We start from the raw sequence: 25,635 nt of genomic DNA, 5'->3' as shown, positions 1-25,635 counted from the left end.
TTTGACCAATGTTTTACAATAAAAAATGTTACAGTGACAGTAATTTGTTCATTTGTGTCAGGAGTGCACATCAATCACTGAATCAAACTGGTAATTGTCATTTCACATAACAAAAGAAAATGCATACATATTCAGTTGCACAGTCAATGGAAACACGGCTTATGTGTCACTCACTTGTTCCTCTCTGTTGTTTATGATGATCAGATCAGCTCCTCTCTTCGAACAGTCTTTTTTACTATCAGCCCAGTTCTTCCGCTCAGAGGAAATATAGTATAAACTGGATTGATAGCACTTCCATCCATCTGGTAACACAACCAGTTTAATTATGAGTTGTTTGTTCTCCTCTACACTAAACTGAAACTTACTAATAACAGCTGGTACACACAACAGAAACACTCCTTCATTTTAATGAAATCTAAACATTTGTGTAGTTGTAGTGAAGTTCAAGATTACCCATTTGATGAAGGTGTTTTGACAGTTGTTTTTTCTCTTCATTTAACTGGTGATTTTGTTTAGTAATGTTGTTATTATTATTCACTAATGCATCCTTCTTTTTGAACAAGTCTTGGATCTCAACAAGTAGGTTTTTCCTGTCTTGGATGAATTTTTCCTCACTGTTTTCATACTCATCAGTCTTTGTTCTGAGTTCGAGCCCCAGCAATATGATCGCCTCAACCAGAAGAGCACACTGCAGCACCAAACACACTGTCACTTTTTTGTATCTTCTGTTCTTCACAGAACCAATTCCTGAACACGACAGACATGAAGATAAATGTTTCCTTATTACTCAGATGACTGTAATGTGTGTGTTAGTTGTTGTTGTAATGAAATTAATCTCAATACCTGTGCTGTTCCTCTTGCACATTTTCAGTCGTTCAGAGTCAAATTGTGTAAGTTGCTCGTGTGGACGCCGCTGTGTACTGATGCTTTTAGAGATCAACTTTAACTACACCACTGTGACCACACTGAGCAGTCATATCCTTTCTACATACAGTACATATATATATACAGGGTTCGTACGTTTTGAAAAAACCTGGAAAAGTTATGGAATTTGAAAAATGCAAATTCCAGGCCTGGAAAGGTTTTGAAAAAATAAAAAGACCCAGAAAGTTTTGGAAAAGTCATGGAATTTTTTTTTAACACAGCATAATATGTGATTAATACTAAAACTGTTTAATAAAAAAAATTATTTTGCGTTGTCTTAACGTCCTTATATTCGGGCGGCATAACGTTCAGTTCACTTCCGATTCACTCACTTGTTGCGATGTTGCTTGAGGCGAAGTTCTGCTGACAGAAATTTAATTGAAATGCCAGGAAAGTGGCACGAGCATGCTAAAGTTTTGCAAGCACCGGTGGGTCGAGAATGTTAACGTAGCGGAAAGAGGATACGCAGCATAAAAGCCTACGTATGTCTCCAGCACGCGAGAGGAGAGAAGAAAACGAGAAATGTCAGTTCAATTGTAAGTTCATTCTTTATGTGCCTAGGTGTGTGCGATATTGTCTATGAACTATGATATTGTAATCATTGTTTTAACTGTATGTACGAGGCACTGCGAGTGCGAGCTGGCATCGCGTTTGTCTCTCATGCTTGCTTTCACTGCGTGATGTGTCAGTGGAGTTATAGATGTCCCCAAATGAGTTTTTGTCTTATATTTATATTATGTTGTCATATTAGAATATCACATGAGCAAGAGTGCCGTTTTCCTGTGCATAATTGCAAATGTGCTATTTATTTTATACAACAGTTAAATTAACAATAAAGTTAACATTGTGAGTTACTTTTTGGACACAATATTGTCAATTTTCACTTTATATCGCCGACGAGAATTTCATAATGAAGCCGTAGTCCAACAGACATCGATGATTTTTTTTTAGTTTATTTAATGAAATCCGCGTTTTGAACGATTCAATGAACAATCACTTGTTTGAATCAGCCGTTTGAACAAATCGGTTGAATAAATGACTCCAACAACTCGCTTATTAAGACAGTGACTTGCCGCCACCTACTGGTGGTTTTAGTTTCATATTTAAAGTATCCTTTAATACTGAGGACACTGTACATGTATTTTATCCTGTGTCCTTCAAAGATCTTTCACTTTATTTTGGATTGTACCACATAAATTGTCATCCATTTTATTGTGAATTAATTGTGAAAAATACCTCTGAGGGTAAACTTTAACACATATTTTTATTCTTATAATGTCGACTGACATTTTCAGGAATACATAGTCATGGAAATGTGCCGAAAAGTTATGGAAAAGTCATGGAAAAGTATTGGTTAAAATGTGTATGAACCTATATACTCGACTACTAGAAAAACTAGTCATGTTGTTAAGGCTTTTGATATAACTGCAATCACATTTTTTTCACATTTAATGGTTCAAATTATTGATTCCTCTTAAATGTGAAGTGTGTAGTCTCTGCATCACTAATCTCACAAGACAGAATTCAAGGAATTTTTTGAGTTAAAGCTCCAATATGTAATATTTTTCCACCACAAGAGGGCGCAGTTTCCAACAATAACAAAGGCGAAGCTTGATGACGCTATGGAGGTGACGATGGGAGATGTCGTTTTTAATGCGTTTTCACCATCTAGTGATGTATCTAAACGGAATTAATGAATCATGATCACGGATGAGGTAATTTATTCGTTTTTGTATTACCTGTATGTCTGATCGTATTATTTTATGTCATCATAATTAATGAACTACAAGGAACGTGAAATGTTATGCTATATTATTACAGGCATGTGGTGTAGCCTAATTCATATCTATTAAAATCATCTTTACTGTAACTATTACGTTACTTGTACAATAAAAAAAAATAAAAAAATAATTTGCTTACCTGTCTATCAATACACTCGCGAGAGCAGAGTCTCTGTCAAGTCCAAGATTGTCGGGGTATCATTGGGGTGAAATAAAAAAACATTTTTTGTCAGTTTTGTTACCTGACTCGATCATGTGGAAGGGAAGGCAGAGCTACTCAGTTACTTTAACCTCGGTTGCAAACGCTATGAGAAAACTCCTTTTCTCGAGAAAATAACGACCATGGTGTGTAAAGCAGAAGCAGCCTGGCCAGCGGCGGAGTATGCACGGCCCGCGAGTGCTGAAGACGTTCTGCACGGCTTTGATGGGTGCGCAGGACACAAATGGGCGGCGACAGCTTCTTCCGGTGGCGGGAGCTTTTTCCTCAGCGCCGTCAACAGATAGAGCGTTAACTGTACGTACACACCGCCGCCGACTTGAGCTGCAAAGAAGCTCTGGCCGCCCTGTCAAGGACGCTTGTCAAAAAGTACGGGGAAGCTTGGCCGCTCTGAATAGTGAGTGAGTGCGCGCGCGCAACCGGGGCTATCTCTGTGTGCTCGTTCTTAGAGGCAGAAGAGCGCGTGCACGCTTAATTTCATTTTTGGTAAGAACATTCACCCGCCAGTGTGGTGGATAGCCTTTTGAGATTTACTAGCCAAACAGAAAATCTACCCACATTTGGCGCTTGGCGGGTGTTAATTTCGGACCCATAACCACCACTTCCGCATTTGACCATGTGATATTCCGGTGTGGTGGAATATCACATGGTCCACACCGGAAAAAAGCGGACATTGCGTCACTGAGAGGCGACATTTCTTTTCCGGGACGGCCAGTTATTTAAAATCGGAATTTCTCTGAAATAAAAAATCTTTGGAGACTTTTGAGATATTGTAAGTACACAACTGGAGGAAATATATCACACTGTACAAGTTATTTTCGGAAATTTTATTACAAAATTGTTACATATTGGAGCTTTAATGTATATAAACACATTCAGTAATGTGAGGCCTTTTACACACTTCAGCTTTTGTGATTTTGGTGGATGAGAAGCTGCACACATGTATCACTTACAAAACATAATAGAATCATAAATAAATGTACTCATTGTTTTAATGATTAAGATGATTTATTACATGGGAACTTGTATAACTGTGTTTCAGAACAAAAAGTGAAATGAGACAAACATGTTGTAACACTCCTTCATAGCAATTTAAATTAAAATGTGTTCTTCTCACAGATCCATTTAAAGTTTTTATTACATGAATAAACAGCCAACCCTGATGACAGATTTATGGCACAATCCTCATCGCCAGTGTTATCAAGGGGTTCTCCATCCTTCCAGAGCCTGCAACAGATCAGCATTATATGTTAAGTGCTGCTTTCTGTGTGATATGATGCTGACCGTTTTAAATGATTTATAGTTTTAATGGCTGTACAGTCACACAGATATACAGAATGATTGTACGTAGTTGCTCAAGGTGTTTGTTTGGAATCGCTAGGGTGTTGCCAGGTGGTTGCTATGGTGTTTTGGGTGGTTGTAGTTGGTTGGTATGATGTACTGTGTGATTACAAAGGTGTAGCTGAAGTGTTCTGATCAGTTACCAAGGCATGTTGTGTGGTTGCTCAGGCATTTCCAGTATTTTTGTAGTTGGTGGTTTTGGATGGAAAGATTACAGAAGGGCTGATAGATAGACAGACAGACAGACAGACAGACAAAGTCAGAACAGGCTGTAAGCCTGTGCCAAGTTTGGTGGATGTGGCTTTAGAGGAGTGTTTTCTCACCCAGAGGTCAGTGTGCTGTCATCAACCCATTTCCATGTTCCCTCCACATCACTGTCAGTCAGACCAGTCCAGACTTCAGTACCACCAGGAACTCTTTTTAAAAACTCCTAATGAATCAACAAATATACTTTATAACCAAAACCCATACCCCCAAATGAAAACAAATTGTTTTAGTGTTTGTTTAATTTATCAGTTTTCTACATAAATATGTCTCTGAATCAGAGCATACGAGCCAAGCGGCGCTCAGTTCGCTCAGGGCCTCTCGCTCAACCCAGAATGATCTTTGTGATATGCTGGTTCGAGAATATGTGAATAGGTCTAAGGTTATGGAGTTCAAATTGTTTTAATTAAGTTGTATACCTTATATAACAAAATGCACAGTAATCTTCAAAGTTAAGAATGAAGAGGAAGACATTGAAAGGAAGTGTGGAGAAAGAGTAGCAAAGATCCGTTTGGTGATACACCAACAGCGAAAGGATTTTTCTTTCTTTGTTTAGGGGTAAAACGAATTTTGAAATAACTTTGCAGCGGTGTAGTCTGTTAGTGATCATTCTGAGCGATTAAGTGGAGCGCACTGGCATAGAGCTGAAGATTGAGCGGAGCGTCACACCGCTTGCATACTCTACTCAGAATTACCTTGAAGGTTTTCTCAGACTTTGTCACTGCAAACTATAATTTAGTACTTGATTATGGTCACAAACAAACATTTGCTTTTACTCACTTGTTCTTCTCTGTTGTTTATGATGATCAGATCTGCTCCTCTCTCTGTACAGTCTCTTCTGCTCTCAGTCCAGTTCTTTGGCTCATTGGAGATGAAGTAAAGACTAGATTGATAGCACTTCCATCCATCTGTAAAAACAACCAGTACAACAATTAGCCCTTTTTCCCCCCATCCACACTGACTGACACAACTTACTTATAACAGGTTATACCCAAAACATATAAACTATATTCTTTTAATATTGAATATTTGTGTAGTTTTAGTATAGTTTTTTATTACCCATTTCACGTATCTTCTGCCAAAGTTCTTTAATCTCCCGTTGTAATTTTTGTTTGTTTAAAATCAGGGTTTCATTATTATTTGATAAATTCATAATATCTTTGGCCAAGATTGATTTTCTGCCATTTAACTCGTCTATCTCTTGTGTGAGGTTTCTGTACTTGATGTTAAACTGGTCAATAATTTTACTGAGTTCGACACACAGCACTATGACTGCAGTCAGCTGAAGAACACACAGCAACACCAAACACACTGCAGCTGCTCTGGAGCTTCTGATCTTCACACAAACACTTCCTGTAGATCACAGATATGAAGATAAATATTTCTTAATCACTCATTAGACTTAAATGTGCATGTTAGTTATGTTACTAATGAAATGAGTCTTGAAGTGTTTGATGTGTTGCGGTGTCTGAGTTCTCTGTTTCTGTCCTGAGATCATGATGGATTGTTGTGTCTCTGTTGGCATCAGTGATCATCTCCTCACCATCTTCTCGTACTTCAATGCCACTATTGACATGAGTCTTCTTGCAGATTTTCTGTCTTTTAGAGTCCATTGTGTAAGTTGCTCGTGTGCTGTGTACTGATGCTTTTAGAAGCTGAACTTTATCTACAGCAATGTGACCACACTGAGCAGTCATATCCTGTCTGCTTATATAAAAATGTTTTGGTGAAGGATACAGATAAAGTTTTTTTTTTTTTTTATCTTGTAAGTTAACTTTTTTATCAATTTCCCTTAAATTTCTTCCTACCCAAACTTTACAACTACCGTACTAACTATTAATAAGCAGTAATTAGGAGTTTGAGGCAAAAGTGATAGTTAAAGGACAAGTTCGGTATTTTACACTTAAAGCCCTGTTTACAGATCGTATCTGATGAAATAGAACGGTTAAGATTAAAATTTGGACACATGCTGCTGTCCCGAGAATTTTAGGTTTATTTCGCTTCCCCCCCACCCGGGACAGGAGCATGTGTCCAAATTTTAATCTTAACCGTTCTATTCCATCAGATACGATCTGTAAACAGGGCTTTAAGTGTAAAATACCGAACTTGTCCTTTAATAGTTAGTTCTAATAGTTAGTAATCTAAGGTTTCCTGTAGCTCAGTGGTAAGAGCATTGCGTTAACAACGCAAGGTTGTGGGTTTGATCCCAGGGGATTGCACATATATGCATAAATGTATAGGATAATGCAATGTAAGTCGCTTTGGATAAAAGCGTCTGCCAAATGCATAAATGTAAATGTAAGGTGTGACCAAAACAATTTAGAACAATTTAACTTTCTTCTGCTGGTCCAAACTGCAGTTAGATGGGGCTAAAGGTCCATGTGATATAGGAGATGGATTGCAGGATTTGAGCCTTAGCCCTAAAGGCATTTTTAGATTTTTTTTTTTTGAGTGACATTCTCAAAAGTAAAGACTCAGAGTCAAAAGGTAGATATTGTTTGATAGAAATCTTCTATTTTTACATTTTACATTTGTACATTCTCGAGAAACTGCTGATAAAAAAAAAAAATTTAAAAAAAATTAATTCATTACAGCGAGATGGTCTTTCTGCTGGGCCTTAGGCCTGTCGCACCTCCAACGGTGTTTTTGGTGGACTATGCATGGCAGAGGCATCCTCTTCTCTGAGGCAGGCCTAAACCTGTCCGCATACCACACGGTTTTTGCTGCAGGGTCTTCAGCTGGGAACCACCGCTCATTGACGTTTCGCCCCTTAACCCAGAACGTCTCATGGTGGCGGGGCAGTGAACAGGGACGTCTCCCTGACACCCCCTGCAGCAAAACCTAATTAGATCTTACACCCCAAGCCTTGTCTCGTCGCTTCAGCCAGAGCCAGTGGCTTGCTTTCTCAGCTTCCTCAGAGAGCTCTTTGGTGGATCTGCTCAATGTGGCTCCCCGTAGTCCCAGGTCCTTGAGCAGACGTGATGTTGATCTGCCCACAAAGCCTCTGGCTCCCACCTCCACCGGGTACAGCCTCACACTCCATCCACTTTCCCTGCACTCCGCAACCAGATCTGCATACTTTGCCTTCTTTCTTTCATAGGCAGCTTCCAGTCCCTCCTCCCATGGCACTGTCAGCTCGATCAGTATTACTGACTTCACAGCTGCAGACCACAGCACCACGTCTGGTCTTAGGGTGGTGCTGCATATCTCCTGTGGGAACTGGAGCTGCCTTCCCAAGTCTACTTCCATCTTCCACACCACCCCTGGTGTTAATAGCTTGGCGGGTTGTCTCTTGATGGTATGCATTGCGTGTTCCCCCTGCCTAATGAAGTGGATCCTGCATTGGCTCCCTGATGGACTCTGGTTGTTTGCCTCCTGTCGACTTTCCTCCAGCACCTCTGCCAGCTTCCTGAGCACTTGGTCATGCCGCCATCTGAGCCGACCCTGTGTCAGTGCTGTTTTACAGCCCGACAGAATATGCTGGAGTGAGGCATTGATGGTCCCACGGAGGTCACAGGATTGCTCTGTTCCAAGCCATTGGTGGAGGTTTTTAGGGCTCGGGAGGGTGTCGTATGTTGCCCTAATGAGGAAACTGAGCCGAGCCTGTGGCAGTTTCCAGAACTCTGCCCAGCTGATTGCTCGGCTCGCAACACCCTCCCAAGTTGTCCACCGCCCCTGCTGCCCCTGTACCACAGACCTAACTCTGATCTCCTCCTGCTCAATCCTGGTGACCTCTGCAACAACAAGGTCCTTCCTCTCCTTCCTACTTGCTTTGGACCATGGGATGGGTGGCTTGCTCCATCCAAGGCCTGCCCGCCCTGTCTGGACCATGCCCACGACTTGTTGATGTTGCAGTCTTACCATCACCTTCTGCACCTCCTCCTTGGCCCTCCACTTCCTTCCAGTCTCAACTCTGGCATTTGCATCAGCCACTGTCCTGTCGGAGGAGTCCCTTAATTCCATCACCAGCCTTGCTTTCTCCTGCCTATAGCCCAGGGTGATGGATTTCAGGGGTAGCTGGAGTGAGTTCAATCCATACAGGCCAGCAGCTGAAAAGCACCGTGGTAGGCCAAGCCATTTACGGATGAAGGAGTTGGCTTTTGCCTCCATCCGGCTTATGGCTGATGAGGTGACTTCGCACAGCTTCAGAGGCCACATCACCCTTGGGTACAGGGTGAAGTGATAACACCACACCTTGTACTTTCCGGGTAACTGGCTTGCGTCAATCTTGGATAGGCCTTCTGACAGCTGCAGAAGGATGATTTTCCCCATATCCTTGTCTGAGAGACCAGATGTATAAGGTCTTCCTAGGCTTCGGATGGGCTGATCCACGATGCGGGGGATGTCTTCCCCGCTAATGGTGAAGGTGAGTCTGTCATTTCTCTCCCCCTTTCGCAATGAGAGGCTCCTTGACTTCTGCGGCTTGAACTTCATCCTGGCCCAGGTGATCAGCTCATCCAGCCTCTTAAGTAGCCTAGATGTGCATGGGGCGGTTCGTAAGAGGCAGGTGATGTCATCAATATAGCTCCTTAGGGGCGGGAGCCTCTGGCCTGCAGACAACCGGACCCCACCCACCACCTGCCTTGCCCCAATCAGGATGACCTCAAATGCTGCCACGAAGAGGATGGGGGAAATGGAGCATCCCATTGCGATCCCTACTTCCAGTTGTTGCCAGCAAGTGGTGAACTTCTTCAGTGCAAAGCACATGTGCATGTCCTGGAAGTAGTTCATGATCATGGTCCTGATGTTGTCTGGGATGTAGAAGAATTCCAAAGCGTAGGCTATGAGCAGGTGTGGCACTGACCCATAGGCATTGGATAGATCTAGCCATATGGCGTGCAGATCTTTCTTCTCCCTCTTAGTGGTCTGGATCTGTTCCCAAATCATGGAAGCATGCTCCACACAGCCAGGAAAACCTGGAATCCCGGCTTTCTGGCAGCTGGTATCAATGTAGTTGTTCTCCATGAGGTAGATGGACATTTTCCTTGCCATCACGGAGAAGAAGATTTTCCCCTCCACATTCAGTAGAGCTATGCTCCTGAACTGCTCGATGGTCTTGGCGTTCTGTTGTTTGGGAATAGAGACTGCCACTGCCCTCTGCCACTCGGATGGTATGGTCTGTTTAGTCCAGGTGATTCTCATCAGGGTCCATAGCAGCTTCAGCACTCCTGGGCAGTTCTTATACAGCTTGTACGGTATTCCGTTCGGGCCTGGTGCTGAAGCAGATCTTGCCCGCTGGATCACCTTCCTGACCTCGCTGAGCTTGGGTGGTGATACGTCAAACAGGGCTGATGGTTCTGAGGGTCTAGGCACATACCCTGGCGAGCCTAGGGGGTTGTTTCTTGCTGGGTCACTGTACTGAGTGCGAATGTGCTCCTGTAGTTCTTCTTTAGAGATATCCAGGGTTCCACTTGTCTTCTCCTCCAGGAGCCCGTGTGCATGCCGAAATGGATTCCTGAAGAAACTCGATCTTTCCTTCTCCTTCCTTTTTCTCCGTCTTCTAATGCGTTCTGCCCTCCGGAGGTTAGCAAGGCGTCTTCTGATCTCATCCCAGAGAGCTTTCAGGCCCTCCTTCTCAGACTCCTCTGCCTTCCTCCAACGTTTGCGAAGCTGCCTTCTGCTTGCCACCAGGTCATCGATCTCTTTCTCTCTCCTGCCCTTATATCTTATATGTATATGTGTATATGTGTAATTTTAGGGATGCAAATGATCGATTAATTAATTAATCATTAGTTGATTGACCTTATCGATCGATTAACTGATAAGCGGCTATTTTCCTGAGAATGTAAATTTCTCACGGTATCAATAGTGTCTTTAATATAAAAAGCAAAATTTTGCTTATATACTGAATAAAAATACATGTTATATTGCTCAATTGATGTTTTATTGTAAAAGTTGGGATACGGTACAGATAATGGCATTTATGTAGTTTAACAAAATAAATTCTGCACAGAAAATTTAAATACATAAAAAAAATTGTGCACTGGCTCACCTGTTGCATGTGAAACATTAAGCAACATAAAATACATTTTAAATAAAAATCTATATGGGTAGGCTTAGCCTACACTATATTAAGCCTACAAATAATAATCTATCTGGTAAACTACTTGTATGAAAAACTTGAAACATTAGCAGCAGCACTTATAATCCCCCTTGGTCTGAGAAAGGTAACAGTAAGATTACTAGACCTGGAAACTTCAAATATAGAACTGAACACAACTTAAATCATCCCTGAGGAAGGTGACAGTAAAATTAGAGGGCGTCCCTTAGAACAGTCAAATGAAGATATAGGCTACCTCTCCTGAAACAAAAACATTCCTGTCTCAATGTCTTTTGAATAGGCTCCTGACCTAGACCCCTATATTTTTGTTCAAGAAAATAAGCATATTAACATGGTCAGGAGTAAGTCCTGTGCGCATATGCATATTATATCCTGGCTCCATGAAGTGTATTAACTCCCGAAATCCCTCACCATCAGTGGTGCTAACTGGCATCATATCTTTTTCGATCATGCTGCAAATCCTCTGAGTAATGCCCTCCGCTTTCCTGTGGTCACATACTCGCCTTCCCACCACAGCAGCGATTGTAGGTTGTGAAGGCGACAGACTTCCTCCCTGCAACACGGCTGCATGCAAGTTATGAAGGTGGTATCTTAGCGAACTCATAGAGCTGTTGTACATAATCGTCGCAGAGTTTACATTGGGCGTCTTTGTCATCATTAATTAATTTGAAATGCTCCCACACTCCACTCCGTTTTGACCGCCTTATTTAAGTTTCCCTACATGTGTGCTGCATCTGTGTCAGATTTTGTGGTGATAGCATAAAGTAATCAAAAGTTACAGCATTTGTAACCAAGGTAGCCTTTTTGTTTAGCCCCTTGACACTCCCTAATGGGCATTTTTTTACTCTATGAGGAATATCTTGTGATCGACACAATGGATTATGTTTATTTTGGACTCATTTCAAACGGGAGCATCCACTTTAAGTAATGATAAGTAATTAGTATTACTTATGACAGTTTGGTCATATAGTTGGGCAGTATGACCAAAAATCCATATCACGGTATTTTTCAAAATTATACAGATTTCTCGGTATTATGGCGGTATTTAGTTTTTTCCAAGCATGACTGGGTGTTAACCACATTTTCTACTGAGTGAGAGAGGAAATACTGCTGTAGATTGATTTAGAATGCCCTATTTTACTGTCATGAGTAAATAGAAAAAATCCACATAGTATACAGGTTTGCAAGGCTTTTTACATAGAGTTGCCAGCAGGAGGCGCTTTAGGAGTGGCAGAAACTGTGGTTTCCTCGGTAACGGCTGTACACAAACTAGCAACGCTCATAAACGCTGCTTTATCAGGAAAGATAAAGAAAGATTCAATCGTAATAATCATGAGAATCTGCTGTAAATAGGGATGCACCGATCCACATTTTTTCACTTCCGATCCGATCCCGATACCTGAATTTGGATATCGGCCGATACCGATACTATTCCGATACCAGAGCTGTGTTTGCTTTAATATTATTATTATCATTATTGTTTATTTTATATGATGCTGAAATAAACTCCTCTCAACAGGCAAGTATGATATGTAGGCCTACATATTTATGCATGTATGGTAAGTATAAGGTCAGAAAAGGAAGTCAGAAAAACAGTAAATCCTGTTAACAGGAAAAATCCCATTCTGAAAACAAATATGCAACTGTAGGTCATGTCAATATTTATTACATTCCCAAAATGTCAAATACTTGAGTCTTGAAATATAAGAAAAGTGCAAGTGTAAACATCTTACACACACACACTATCTAAAGGGTGATCCTCGCTCCGATGCTGTAACTCTCTCGATGAATGCTCGATCAACATCAGCCATGTGCAAACAGACAAGCGGATTTCGCCTCAGACGCGCGTCAATTTCGCTTCAAACTTTTGCTATTTACGAGCGTCAATTTCGCTCTGGGCGCGCGAATGGATTCAAAATATTCAAGCGTCCAACTAGACGCGGCAGACGCGAATTTGACGCGCTATTCGCGTTTAGTGTGAACGCACAGTAACGTGGTGCTTTTTCAAATGTTTGATTGCATTCGTTGTGTTGTACGACGCGAGGGAGCTTCAACGAGCTCTGAATTACGGCTTTGCAAACATTGCATTTTGCTGTCTTGCTCTGCGGTGTTTCCAGTGTGAAGTATTTCCACACAGCGGCCGCAAACTGCGGAATGGATTTCCTGAGCGGTGGCGTGTCTCATAACTCTGTGTCTCATTGAGCCGCGCCTCCGTTCAGGAAATCCATTCCGCAGTTTGCAGCCAGCTAGCAGACTAGCCGGCGGGAATCACTTTTGGAGTCATTTCAGCAGACAACGTTAAAGCGCAGACATGACTCAAGGATATCGGATATCTCCGCAGGTTGGATCGGGAAAATCCGATACGTGAATTACGCTGGTATCGGTCCCGATACCGATACTGGATCGGATCGGCCCCATCCCTAGCTGTAAATAATGATGTTTTGTGAAAATAATGCCATTTTCCACAATCTGAGCATGTTTCATGAAGTTACGAGCGAAAGCGTGATTAACGTGTCATCCGTATATTATTTCCATATGGGTCGATATCCCTCGGTCTTGGGCACCAAGCAAGATCTCACCTCGTGGGGCATCAATGATCATGAGGAAGGTGAGGGATCAGCCCAGAACTACACAGCTTTTGTGGTCTTGGTTAAAGCTGTTATTGGTTAATTAAGATTTGATTGATAAACTTCACATTTAGTCTCATTTTTAAAAATCATGTTGTATTAATTGTAACAAGATCATCAAGGTCGACTTTTATATTTACTTAAAGGTGCAATGCGCAAGTCTCTGAGTTTTTGCAGAACTATGCCCCCTCTGGCGACAAGCGAAACTGCAACTAGAGGTGTGCACGGTCATTCCGTCCCGAATCCCTCTTATTTATTTTACTGTACAGGATTATAGAGGCAATCGCAGTGATCAGAGAAGGGCTCATTCAGCCCATCAGGCAATTGTTTAAGCATGTATGGGTTAGAAAAACGGGTATTTTTAACATGAAATGTTGCGCATTGCACCTTTAACTCACTCTTACTATAGTTACTGCCATTATTTACAAAAAATCTTGAGTATAGAAAAGGGGCTTGAATTCAGTTATTTGTTCATACAGACAATATTTTGGTAAAGTGTTTTGAGGTCATAACATAGTATTTTGTAAGGAACTACTCAAAAATAAATCTTTATTAATCAATAATCTATCCCTGTAACCATAATTTGTGTGAAAAGGAATACAAATTTTACTGCCACTAGTGTAGATATATCTTTATATCTACAGTGAATCACCAAACAAGTAGATCCTCTTTTCAGGGGGTCTCGGTCCGCTTCCAAACTAACTCTGGTGCAGTTAGACGGAAATGTGAATGCAACATGGACTTTGAAATGAACCAAAAATCGGATGGGATTTCACAAGATGCAACCTATTACAGTTCAGTACAGGCGTTGGAACCCTGTGTGCTTGCAGCAGATCTTTGTTTGTGTGTATGACAGAGGAATTCCTTAGGCTGTTTTGACTCCTTTACACGTTTCATAAGCTTTACATGAGTTTTCACTTACCATATGTAATGTACACACATACAACAAGCACATTTAGCCCCACACACAAGCTTTGTTTTTTTCATAAAAGTTGTTCTGCTTGTATTTTATGATAGTGTAAACACTAAGCAAACCAGGACTAAATGTATCTTAAATATTCAATATGTTAAATATTGGTCCAACTTATTCTTAGACAACATTATTCTGTTTTATTTATTTTTTGGTTACTAAATAATTTCCACTTTCCATGTGTGTTCTGTCATCGTACATAAAATGTGGATAAAAAATAAATAAAAATTGTGAATAATATTGAATGAGTAGATGTGTGTATTCAAAACAAAAATATGTTTTATATTAAATTTAGTTTATTACAGAATAACAATAAAACAAAAAGCTGTCAAACCATCAATCACATTTTCTCTATTTAGACTTTTGACAACTCATCAGCTCTTTACAAGAAACACCAGGACATGAAATAGATGTCTGACAAAGGAGACATTCAAAATGTGCTGTTGAGAGCATCCTCCAGGAACAAGGTTGAGAAACACTGCTTCAGATAATAATCAATTATTACAAAAGTTTTGTTCTGTTAAACTTGCATCAAAAAAGGTGTGTGATGTTTCTATGGCAGTGTGAGTTGTGAAATACTCTTCTCACAGATCAATTGATAAGCTTTAGTACATTCAACATCAAGCCACCCAACTAAAGTACCCCACTCTGGCAATGTAGGCACAGCCACAGTCACGACACAGTTCTCTCTTCTTCCTCCATTAGGCTCTCCAGACCCCCAGAACCTGAAACAGATCAGCATTAGATGTTCAGTGCTGCTTTCTGTGTGATATGATACTGACTGTGAAAATCATTTATTAGATATTAATCAGTTCAGTGTTTTCTCACCCAGAGGTCAGTGTGCTGTTATCAACCCATTTCCATGTGTTCTCCACATCACTGTCAATCAGACAAATCCAGACTATAGCAGAACCAGTCATGTTCTTCACAAAATCCTGAGCAGATGAAACAGTTGCAATATGTAAAGTTTAGGGAATAAAGGAGTAACAACCAGGAAAATTAACACATTATTTATACTGTAAAGGCATCTTTACACAGTCGAGTTAAGGCTGCTCTAAAGCGGCTCTGTGTCTGCTCAAAATTCTGTGTAAAGACACAATGGTGCATAAAAGCAGACTTAAAATATGCTTAAAATAATCAAGAAGAGGGAGACAAAACATATTGGCCAAGCTCATTGTCGTCAATGTGTGTAATGAATTGGCTTTCAATGTTTGTAATCTTTCTTTGAAGAGACTTGTAGATCAACGCGCTGCTACATTTCTCTCAGATACGGTAAATGCTTATTTGGCGTCACTGTAATTGTGCATTGATATATTATATTCCAAAAATCATCTCCTTGAGGACGTCATATTTCACCCCCACACAACAGTGAAATCTGCTGTCCTGCCTGAAACACTAACGCTAGCAGAATTGTTCATGTTTTCTGGATCTTTGAAAAACAACAACTTTCAACCTCTTTTATTCCTGCAGTGATCTACTCTGTGTAATACTTCATAATTTCTTCTTTCACTTCTTTCTTTTTATTTTATTATAGGGCTGGGCGATAAAACGATAACGATATGTATCGCGATAGACACGTAATCAATATCAATAAAAAATGCGTTCGATAAAACGTTCTATAATTTTTTTTCTTCTTCGTCGGAAGAAACCAGAGGTTGCGAATCAAGTTTGGTTGCATGAACAAAGGCACTCACTCTCTGGTAACCTAGCAACGTAGGGGGTGACACACTAACAGCTGGTCATGTAACAGTATGGTTGCGCCATATTGTTGTCTCGTGTTGGGATTCTTCAGTAACAGATCCGGCTTGGAGTGATAAGTGGAAAATGAGCGCCGCAGCGATTGTTGATAAAACAGGAAAAGTCGGCTCGCCAGTATGGCAGTTTTGGGGATTTTATAAGTCTGACCGTAGTCAGACCAATGTCGTCTGCAAATTATGCAAGACCGTCGTCGGTTTCTCTGTTTATATTTAACACTTTGCACAATTTTATTACACTTTATTAAGCATTTCTTACGTATTTTTAAATTTTGCACCTTAATGTTAAGAGAAAATTGTTAAGTGTTCATTGTGATTTTAGACTTATGTTTACATTTGAATTATTTGAGTGTTTTCCATCATGGTTGTGTTGACATTTCTGCCTTTATAACTGAGGGGATTATAATCAGAGGAGGATTATAATCAGTTTAAAATATTTGTAATTTTGTAATACAATGTAATATTTTTGTCTCCTGGTCCTTATTTTAAATAGGTCATAAAAAATATATATAATTATCGATATTGACCGATATGAAATACTTATATCGTGATACAGTTTTCAACCATATCGCCCAGCCCTATTTTATAATTTTTTTTTAATATTTTATAACACTTTGTTAAAACTGTAGTTTTCAAATAATAATGTTCAAAACATTGTTTCCCGTGATTTTAATTCCTGTGTAAATGCATTTATGCCGTTTCAGAGAACCAATAAAAAATCTGTGTAAATGCAAATTTTGTAATTTTATGCCACTTCAGATTTGGTTTCTGTGTCGCTTTTTCTGTGTAAAGATGCCTTAGGTATTTTAGAACTAAGGGATACTTATTCTACTAATATTACTACTACTATTTTTATTTATTTTTATTACTGGGAAAATATACACTTGTTCCATGAAGTTACAGGGTAAGTGTGATATTCACGGGCTGTAAATGAAAGTGCTTGAGACCCTCTTGTTTCATGAAGTTAAATAGTAACTACAATAAAATTCATTCACGCAATCTGATATCACTGATTCTGAAACCTTTATCTGAAAAATTTAATTCAAAACAGATTTTTACACTTATTCATTTAAAAATTATAATTTTAAATCAACTTTTCATAAAAATACCAAAGAAAGTAGCATGTTTTGTCCCTTTTTTATTTCTCTTGCTTGGCTTCTTCCTCCTCTTGTTCCTCTTCTTCTTTCTCATTATTTCCAATGATGAATCTTAAGAAGGAATCACATGTCTTTTGCTATTCTGTATTAGCCAATGTATTAAAAGAAAATAAAGTACACCCAGAAATGTTCTCGTACTTTACTCATCTTTTCGCTTCCTGCTAACTGTCACCAGCACGTGCATGAGAGTCCCGTTCACGTTTGATGTAAACATAAGCTTGACCTAAGCGCGCTGGGAAACTCACGTAAGAAATGGGAGCTCTAGCGCAAGATCTACCGGAAAGACTGAGATGTCACGTCATTCATTTACCACAGATCTAGCCAATCATCACTGGACGTATGGAGTATATAAGTCCGGTTAACACCCGTTACTACGTTCGCAGACACTGATGCGGCGTTCACTCCCATCCTCCCCACCACCACCAGGTCGGTCCCTGTCCATCCATTGGGGGTAGGCTCCGCCCCTGCCTTCATCTTCTGGCAGGAACTGCAAGTGTCTGCTACCCTCTGGATCTGGATTACGGAGGGGGGCTACGCCAAATAACTTTATCATTTCACCTATTTGATTCAAATTTGCATACAACTGCTAATTAAATCTTATTCATACGTTCTCTTGCCTCCTGAGTCTTTCTGGTAGAACTGTCATTCTTGGTTTCTTGTGATTTTTCTCTTTGTTATTATCTGTTAATTTTTGTATTTTGTCATTTCTGTTTTTAAAAAACTGACGGCATCCGACTTCCTCATGACTTTTATCATGAGTTTCTCTGCATACTTTTGTCACGCTTCATGTTTCATTTACGTCAACCTTGAACTCAACCCTCACATTCAGTGCAGGTGACAAACAATTATCGTTTCACTTGAGAAGACATTGATTCATTTATTGTAGAGCTCTGCTCGGGCCAAAAAATCCAGCCCTAACCCGGCCCTGACCCGTGTTGTTCAAGCCCTAACCCGACCCCAGCCCGACAACGTCTGCAATTTTTCAGCCCGAACCCGACCTGAGACCGACATCAGTATCACTTTAAGCTCTCACTGATGCCTGCTGTCTCTGCTACACACACACACGCTGCTAAGAGGTAAACTTTTATTATAGGCCTCAAACATAACTACCACCACTGACAATAATGCCCACAAATATTAATACAGACTGTCCATTACAGAGAAGCATAAGCATGCAGTAGAGAATATTAAATAGCCAAACTATGTGATCCAGCAGCAAAAAAGTAAATAAAGATGTAAAAAAAAGATGTCCTTTTTTTAAAATGTTAATTTACTGAAGAACAATGTTTCAAAGAACTCTTGGCCAACTGGCTAAAGTTATATTAACAATAATAAATAAAAAAAAAATTTAAACTCCGTTCAACTGAGTGACGTTATGCTACATGTACATTGGTCATCATTCACTGTTTATTCACGAGTGTTGTGAAGAAAAAGAATAACATCCGCTGTTGAAGATTTCAGGCTCATTGTTTGTTGTGGTAATCAAATCAAAACTCGTCTAAAATGCAGTTTTTCCCGAAGCATTGGGAACTTTTAGCAACTCCTCTTCAACTTCTCCCTGATGTTCTGCATGATCGACTGTCACTTGTATGCTAAAGTATTGCACGCGTGTCGTAATCGCGTATTGTGTAGGCGATGTGTAATGTTTTAGAATATTATCCATATAACAATTATTTCATACAGTCTTGCAGACCTCTAATCATTGGAGTCGTATGGATTACCGTCTTTATTGGTGTGTGGGCTGTTTGATGCTTCAACTTTTAGGAACCCATAAGCTTGCATTATATGTATTTCCACTGAGAAGACAACATTTCTTATCAAATGCTAAAGTTTTATTTTACATTAATTAATAATTTAATTTATTTTTAAAAACATTTTTATTGATAAATTATCTCTGGGAATTTCCCCTCGTTTGTAGCTGCAGCTGTGGTAACTAGAGCAGATCTGGCAACCCGGATGCCGAAACACTACTGACTTCGTGATTGGTAGATAGGTGGAGGGTGGAGCATCAGGCCAAAACACAATATGACAACATCAACATCAGTTGAGGGCTGCAACTTCACTTTTAAATGACAATATCCTGGCCGGACTAGTGTTGTCAGTGATATAAGTATTTGAAATGAACATGATTTCTTAATGTCTAGTGACATATCAGGGCCATTTTATGATTAATTGAAATACATTTCTTACATATGGTTCCTTTAAATGGTGAGAACATTAACTGTCACCCCCCTTTTTGAGAATGGACGTTAAAGTGCACTATTCAAACTTAAATGGTTTAGATGCTTTGGAATATAGACTTAAGTTTGGTCTTGTTTTAAAGGTCCCATGACATGCTACTTTTTGTAGGCTTTAATATAGGCCTTAGTGGTCCCTAGTACTGTATCTGAAATCTCTTTCCAAAAATTCAGCCTTGGTGCAGAATTATAGCCACTACAAGCCAGTCCCAGAATGAGCTTTCTTCAGACGGGCCGTTTCGGTGTCTGTAGCTTTAAATGCTGATGAGGAGGAGAAAGGCGGCGCAAGGTGGAGGATGGGTGTGGCCTTGACCATCTTGCGGCAACGGTACCGCGCATGTTTACATTGGATATATTGCAATGGCACGAAGACACGCAGTCGTTCAAGCATTTCAGTTTGACCCAGAATCTGGTCCAGATGGAGAAGCAGCGGATGAAGAATTTGCAACTCAGCGGCTCCAGCAGGACGTTTCCGAATGGTTAGTTTAAAATATTATGTCTGAATACGGTACTTTATTCGGATGGTTTACAGTTATTATCATGTAGCTAACGCTAACCTACTGTTGCCTTTTCATGAGAGATCTGTAACGTCTGTAATTTATCTTATTACAATTACATCAAGCTCTGCGATCTTGAAATGCGGATATCGCGCGCGCCATATAACCAACAGGAAAACGGTTATCCAAATAACAAAGAAGTGTACAATACAACACTCGCGTTACAGTGTGTGTATTCACACACATACTTGATGCTGTCTACCTTTACATTAGCGCAAGTAACTGCATAGCTAATGTTACAGCCACATTCTACGTGTAACAAGCTATGTAAGTTAACCATAAACAGTAAAGCAACACACTTATATAATAGTTGACTTACTTGTCAGAGGTGTGTAGCTGAGCCAAAGAGAGTTGATATTGATCCAGACTTTAGCTTCAGACGTTCAGCAAGCCCAGCTCTGTATTGACCCTTCAGTGTTCATTTGTACATCCAGTTATTGAGCAATTATTATGCTTTGCTCGCTCAAAAGCCATGATATCTCTCTCGTGGACAAACTAAAATCGTGCGCGCGCGTTCCTACATCCTAGCTCATTTTCTCATGGGCTGAAAATATTATCTGGGCGGGCAAAGCAGAGAAAGGGGAGGTAACATTTCTCCTTATGACGTCATAAGGAGGAGATTCAAGATCAGCCTGGTTGAGCTTCCATTTTCTCGAAGGCAGAGAAAGATAGCAAAAGCTCGATTTACACCGATTAACATTTCTAGAAACTTGGGGACCATATATAGAGTAGGGGAACTCATATTAATGTTAAAAAACCTCAGAAATTGAAAATTTCATGTCATGGGACCTTTAAAGAAAACACTCAGCAGAGTATTTCTGAAGTGAAAGCACTATAAAAAATGTAAGTATGAAAATGTTATGGAAGTTTAAACTTACAGTAAATCAATTATACTGTACTTAATATTTTTTCTTTTTTATAAAATATGTATTTTACAAAATATTTTTTACTATAAAATTACTATAAAATCAAAGCCATATATCTAACCAAGTTGTGTTCGAAATTTGAAGTTGATATCACAAAAATTGAAGTTTCCATGAGATTTTGTTTAGGCATAGTACCAAAAATAGCCACTGGGTGACATACATTCCCTTGAAGTTAATTTTATGCATTCTGCCTTAACAAATTAATACATTTATGTCCAAATATCACAAAATATGGAACCTTGAGACTCAGACCTTTCTGACAATGTGTTTTGTCAAGATTAGAAAAGGTTTTGATCATAAATTATGAAACATGACGACACCCAAAAGGGGAGAGGCCAGATAAAATAATTTAGAGTACCGTTTCTATGGTAATGCAACGTCCAATTTCAAATTGGTTTTCACAGGATGAATTCTGAGTTTGTAAGCTTTCGAATGATACCTAATTTATGATAACTACTAAAATATGTGATGTATAAAAAAAGGCGATAAAAAAGATAATATTATATTTTAGAGGATAATATATATATATATTATACTTTTTAGAGGATAATATTATTTTATTTTTTATGGACAAATACTAGTTTATATATTTTGGTAAAAAAATTTAGCATGAAAACCAGTTAAGGGTTTAATACATAATACAGAATAGCAAGAGACATGGGATTCCTTTTTAAGATTAAAGGTGCTGTATGTAACTTTTTCATTCTACTAAAGCATAAAAATACCATTATATGTTTGCACATATTGTGGAAACATGCTAAGTTCACATACTCGTTTCTCTGAAAAACACTTCTACAGCCAGTTATTTTACTTTGAAATGTGTGTTTCCAGGCTGGAATGTTTGTTTTTGTTTTGGTCTGTGATACTGCACGCCAAATGGCAATTTTCATTGTCCATTGCGCTCGTTCCTGTTCGTGTGCTGAAACTGGCAACCCGTGTGAGCGCCGTCCAGGCTGAGGAGCAGACTCAGATATTTATACAATAATATATCATATATTTATATAATATATGATATATAATATCTCTGATATTTTCAATTGGACTGCAGTAACTATTTCCACCACTAGGTCATTCTTCCAGACTGCACCTTTAATCAGTGGAAAAAAGAAAAAGAAAAGGAACAAGAGGAGCCAAGCAAGCGAAAAAAGAAAATGGGGACAAAACCGGCTATCAGGACTTCAGCATTTGAAATGAAACGAAATGTTGTTTTAAGAAAAAAAGAAAGAAAAAAAGTTTTAAATGAATGTTGTAAATCTGTAAAAAAAGAAGTTGTTTTTCAAATAAAGGTTTCAGAGTAAGTGATATCAGATTGTGTTTATGCATTTTTATTGTACCTGGAATAGAACAAGATGTAAAAAAGCACCACTTACCCTATAACTATTAGTTATATTTCCGCAGTATATAAAAAAAAAAGTTGCAATTGTTTTAGTTTTACCTGCCATGAAACATAGAAGGCCAAATTAAAACAGCTGCACTTTTACTATAAAACACACACACACACACACACACACACACACACACACACACACACACACACACACACACATACACGTCTATATTACTAACAGGGGACTATCGCTCTACACTGGCCAAGAGGGGACTAGTGTTTCTGGTCATTTTGAAGAAACAAAAATGACATACAAAATTTTCTTTTAAGCTCTTTTTTCATAATATAACTTCAAATATGCATTTTTTTATTTAAAAAAAAACATGCCAAGTGGGGACCTGAAACTCTGAACGATCTCTATCTATACTAGTGGGGACTTGATAGCCTGCAATGGAGCTGTGTGTGTGTGAACAGTGAAGTGAACTGGCAGTGAAGTCTGCCTTCATTATGTAACTATATATATATATATATATACATATATATATACATATATATATATACATATATATATATGTATATATATATATACATATATATATATATATATATATATATATATATATATATATGTGTATATATATATATATATATATATATATATATATATACATATATATGTGTATATATATACTGTATATATAACCCATCAGTTATCAAAAATGTAAAAATATGATTTTTTTTAGGAAAGACCATTTAAATCTACAACGGGGTAAAAAATACAGACGGCCCGACGGCAACAGTTCAAAAGCAGAGGCGAGAATATCCTCTTATCATTCATAATATTATTTTTCTTATTTAACGCTCTCTCTTCATAGATACTTTCTATGCTTGGTTATGCAGTCCCTAACAATTTATTGTTACTACTTTTCTTAATAATTTCGTCTGTACCTCAGTAGCAGTTCCATACCAATAAATAATACAGAATATTATTTGATATTTTTCATTTTCTTTCATTTTCACACTTTCAATGAAAGCACTATAAAACATCAGAAGCGTTATGTTGTGGACATTACAGCAAAGTTATTGCTTTAAGAAATTCATTCTCTGTTGTGGCCTATTAATTAAAACATAATTTCTACTCTAATAAAATCAATAGACATGCCATTTTTTTTCTGTTTCCTTTTTTTTTTCTAGGATGTTGATGTACAGAGAAAGTCAGTGTTTGAATTATTGCTCAATTTAAATGCAACCAAACATATGTCGTTCGTTACCATCCAACAGTGGACCTTTCTTGATCTAATTCAAAACTTTTGAGGTGACTTGCTGCATCTGGTCATTTTGAAGAAACAAAAATGAAATACAAAATTTTATTTTAAGGTCTTTTTTCATAATATAACTTCAAATATGCAAAAAAAATAAAATAAAATAAAATATATATTTATAGGCCTAGGCATCAGAGATCACAATATGCATAGTAAAAAAAAGAAAAGAATGACGAACATCATCAGTTATCAAAAATTGAATTGCTTGAGGAAAGACCATTTAAATCTACAATGGGGTAAAAAATACAGACCGTCCGGCAGCAACAGTTCAAAAGCAGAGGCGAGAATATCCTCTTATCATTCATAATATAATTTTTTTTACTTTCTATGCTTGGTTATGCAGTCCCTAACAATTTACTTGCCATTGTTATGTGTCATTGCACACACACATACATATCTATATTACTAACAGACCAATGTCGCTCTACACTGGCCGAGAGGGGACTCTCGGAACGATCTCTATCTATACAAGAGGGGACTTGGCTGCAATGGAGCTGTGTGTGTGTGTGTGTGTGTGTGTGTGTGTGTGAACAGTGAAGTGAACTGGCAGTGAAGTCTGCCTTCATTATTTAACTACATATATATAGTATATTATATATTATGCCTATTTTCATTCATAATATTATTTTTCTTATTTAACGCTTATTTTCTCTCTTCATAGATACTTTCTATGCTTGGTTATGCAGTCCCTTTAGGGTTTATAGGATTAATCAAACAGAAATAGCTCTTTAAGGTAACGATTTCAGGTCATATAGTGACCTATATTTAGTATAGCGTAAAGCATACTTTATACAGTGAATAATGATTTTATTAATCAAAATGAACTTCGCGTCCCCAGTTGGATGGTAAAGAACGATACGTGTTTGGCTGCTTTGTACATTTCTTGCCATCACAAACACACTGTAAAGATTTTGGAGGTCAATCTCAAAATGTTATGTCGACTTGCTGCACTGAACATTTTTAGTTGGTTCAGTTGAAATATATGAAGTAGGGATGTTCATTTAACATTTTGTTTTCTGACTGAAAGCTGATGGTTGTTAACCAGTCATCATCAGTTAACTGACATGATTTGAAGGTTAGATTAGAATTAAATGGACTTAGAATAGAATAGTCTGTGACCGATTCAAATACCTAAAAAATGTAGATTTACATGTGCAAATAGCAGCATAAACAACAGAACATGAGGTCCCGCAGTGCTTCTGTGAACACAGTAAACCAGAATAAAAGTGTATATATAACTGTATATATAATAAATAGGCCAACTTAAATGAACAATTAACAAAACTAAAGTGCAATAAATAATACACGCTTTAGGGTCTGTTTACACGACATCATTTTCAACTGAAAACTGAAAACGTTTTGGCCGTTCATTTCAACGAAAATGCCATTTTGGGGGCCTGACAATGCAAGCTTTTGAAAACGAGTTTTTGTGAGCTCATCTAAAGTGAGGACTAGTTATGCCTTGTAAAGCATTTATAAAGGAGATTTAAAGGCTGTTAATATTTCTATGTTCTCTATCACTGTGTGTGTTTGTTCCCTTTTTCTGTTTAGAAGATAACTGAGTCTTTAAATCTCCTTTATAAATTATTTACAAAGCATAACTAGTCCTCACTTTAGATGAGCTCGCAAAATAGTGAACTGACCACTACTAAATGCTTTATAACTCCCTGAATCTACTATATTTACTCACACTTTCTAAGTGATCTTATTAATCACTGTAAACACCTAAATAACTGGTTTGTAAATAATGCTATACTTCATTTAGAAATGATAAATTGATAATTAATATTTAATAAAGTATGAAAATGCAATTATTAAACACATTATAGATATGCTTCTAACTCAATAATACAGCGTTTAAAGGTGTATTTATAAACTGCTTATTAATGTCTGCTTTATGAATAATGATTTATCTGTTTACCAATGCTTAACTAATGATTAATAGGATGCAGTTATTATAAAGGGTTACCATATATATTATATTATATTTCTCATAATATAACTTCAAATATGCATTTTTTTACATATAAAAAAAAAAAAAAAAACATGCCAAGAGGGGATCTGCAACTCAATGTCATAATTATAATGTAATTATTATTATATTATTAAGATATTAATAATGTGACTGATAGTATTGGCTGCCTATTAATTAAAACATAATTTCTACTCT

General features: G+C 38.2%; 2 protein-coding genes across 11 annotated transcripts in view; one reads left to right on the top strand and one right to left on the bottom strand.

Annotated features, from left to right (window-relative positions):
- Positions 1-25,635, top strand: part of cadm2a (cell adhesion molecule 2a) — a 500,950-nt gene that overhangs the window by 250,393 nt on the left and 224,922 nt on the right. The gene's annotated exons all lie outside the window — the stretch shown is intronic.
- LOC309489028 (C-type lectin domain family 17, member A-like) overlaps positions 1-25,635 on the bottom strand; it is a 261,815-nt gene that overhangs the window by 205,397 nt on the left and 30,783 nt on the right. For 2 of the 8 annotated variants that reach the window (XM_082157523.1, XM_082157527.1), the window contains 2 exons: positions 15,014-15,120; positions 14,464-14,910 (listed from right to left, as the gene is read on the bottom strand). The exons of 1 other annotated variant lie outside the window; for it this stretch is intronic. In XM_082157523.1, coding sequence (XP_082013649.1) covers positions 14,739-14,910; positions 15,014-15,120 — 279 coding nt within the window. In that variant the 3' untranslated portion in view covers positions 14,464-14,738. Of the gene's footprint in view, positions 1-3,784; positions 4,150-4,586; positions 4,694-5,307; positions 5,957-14,463; positions 14,911-15,013; positions 15,121-25,635 lie in introns of those variants that run through there. 5 more of the 8 variants (XM_082157524.1, XM_082157525.1, XR_014202318.1 and 2 more) reach the window with 4 other exon arrangements.

Source organism: Leuciscus leuciscus, assembly GCF_965113295.1.
Source record: "Leuciscus leuciscus genome assembly, chromosome: 24".
NCBI classification, from domain to species: Eukaryota; Metazoa; Chordata; class Actinopteri; order Cypriniformes; family Leuciscidae; genus Leuciscus; species Leuciscus leuciscus.
Note: the sequence above shows the minus strand (reverse complement) of the source record. Positions and strands in the feature narration are given on the sequence as shown.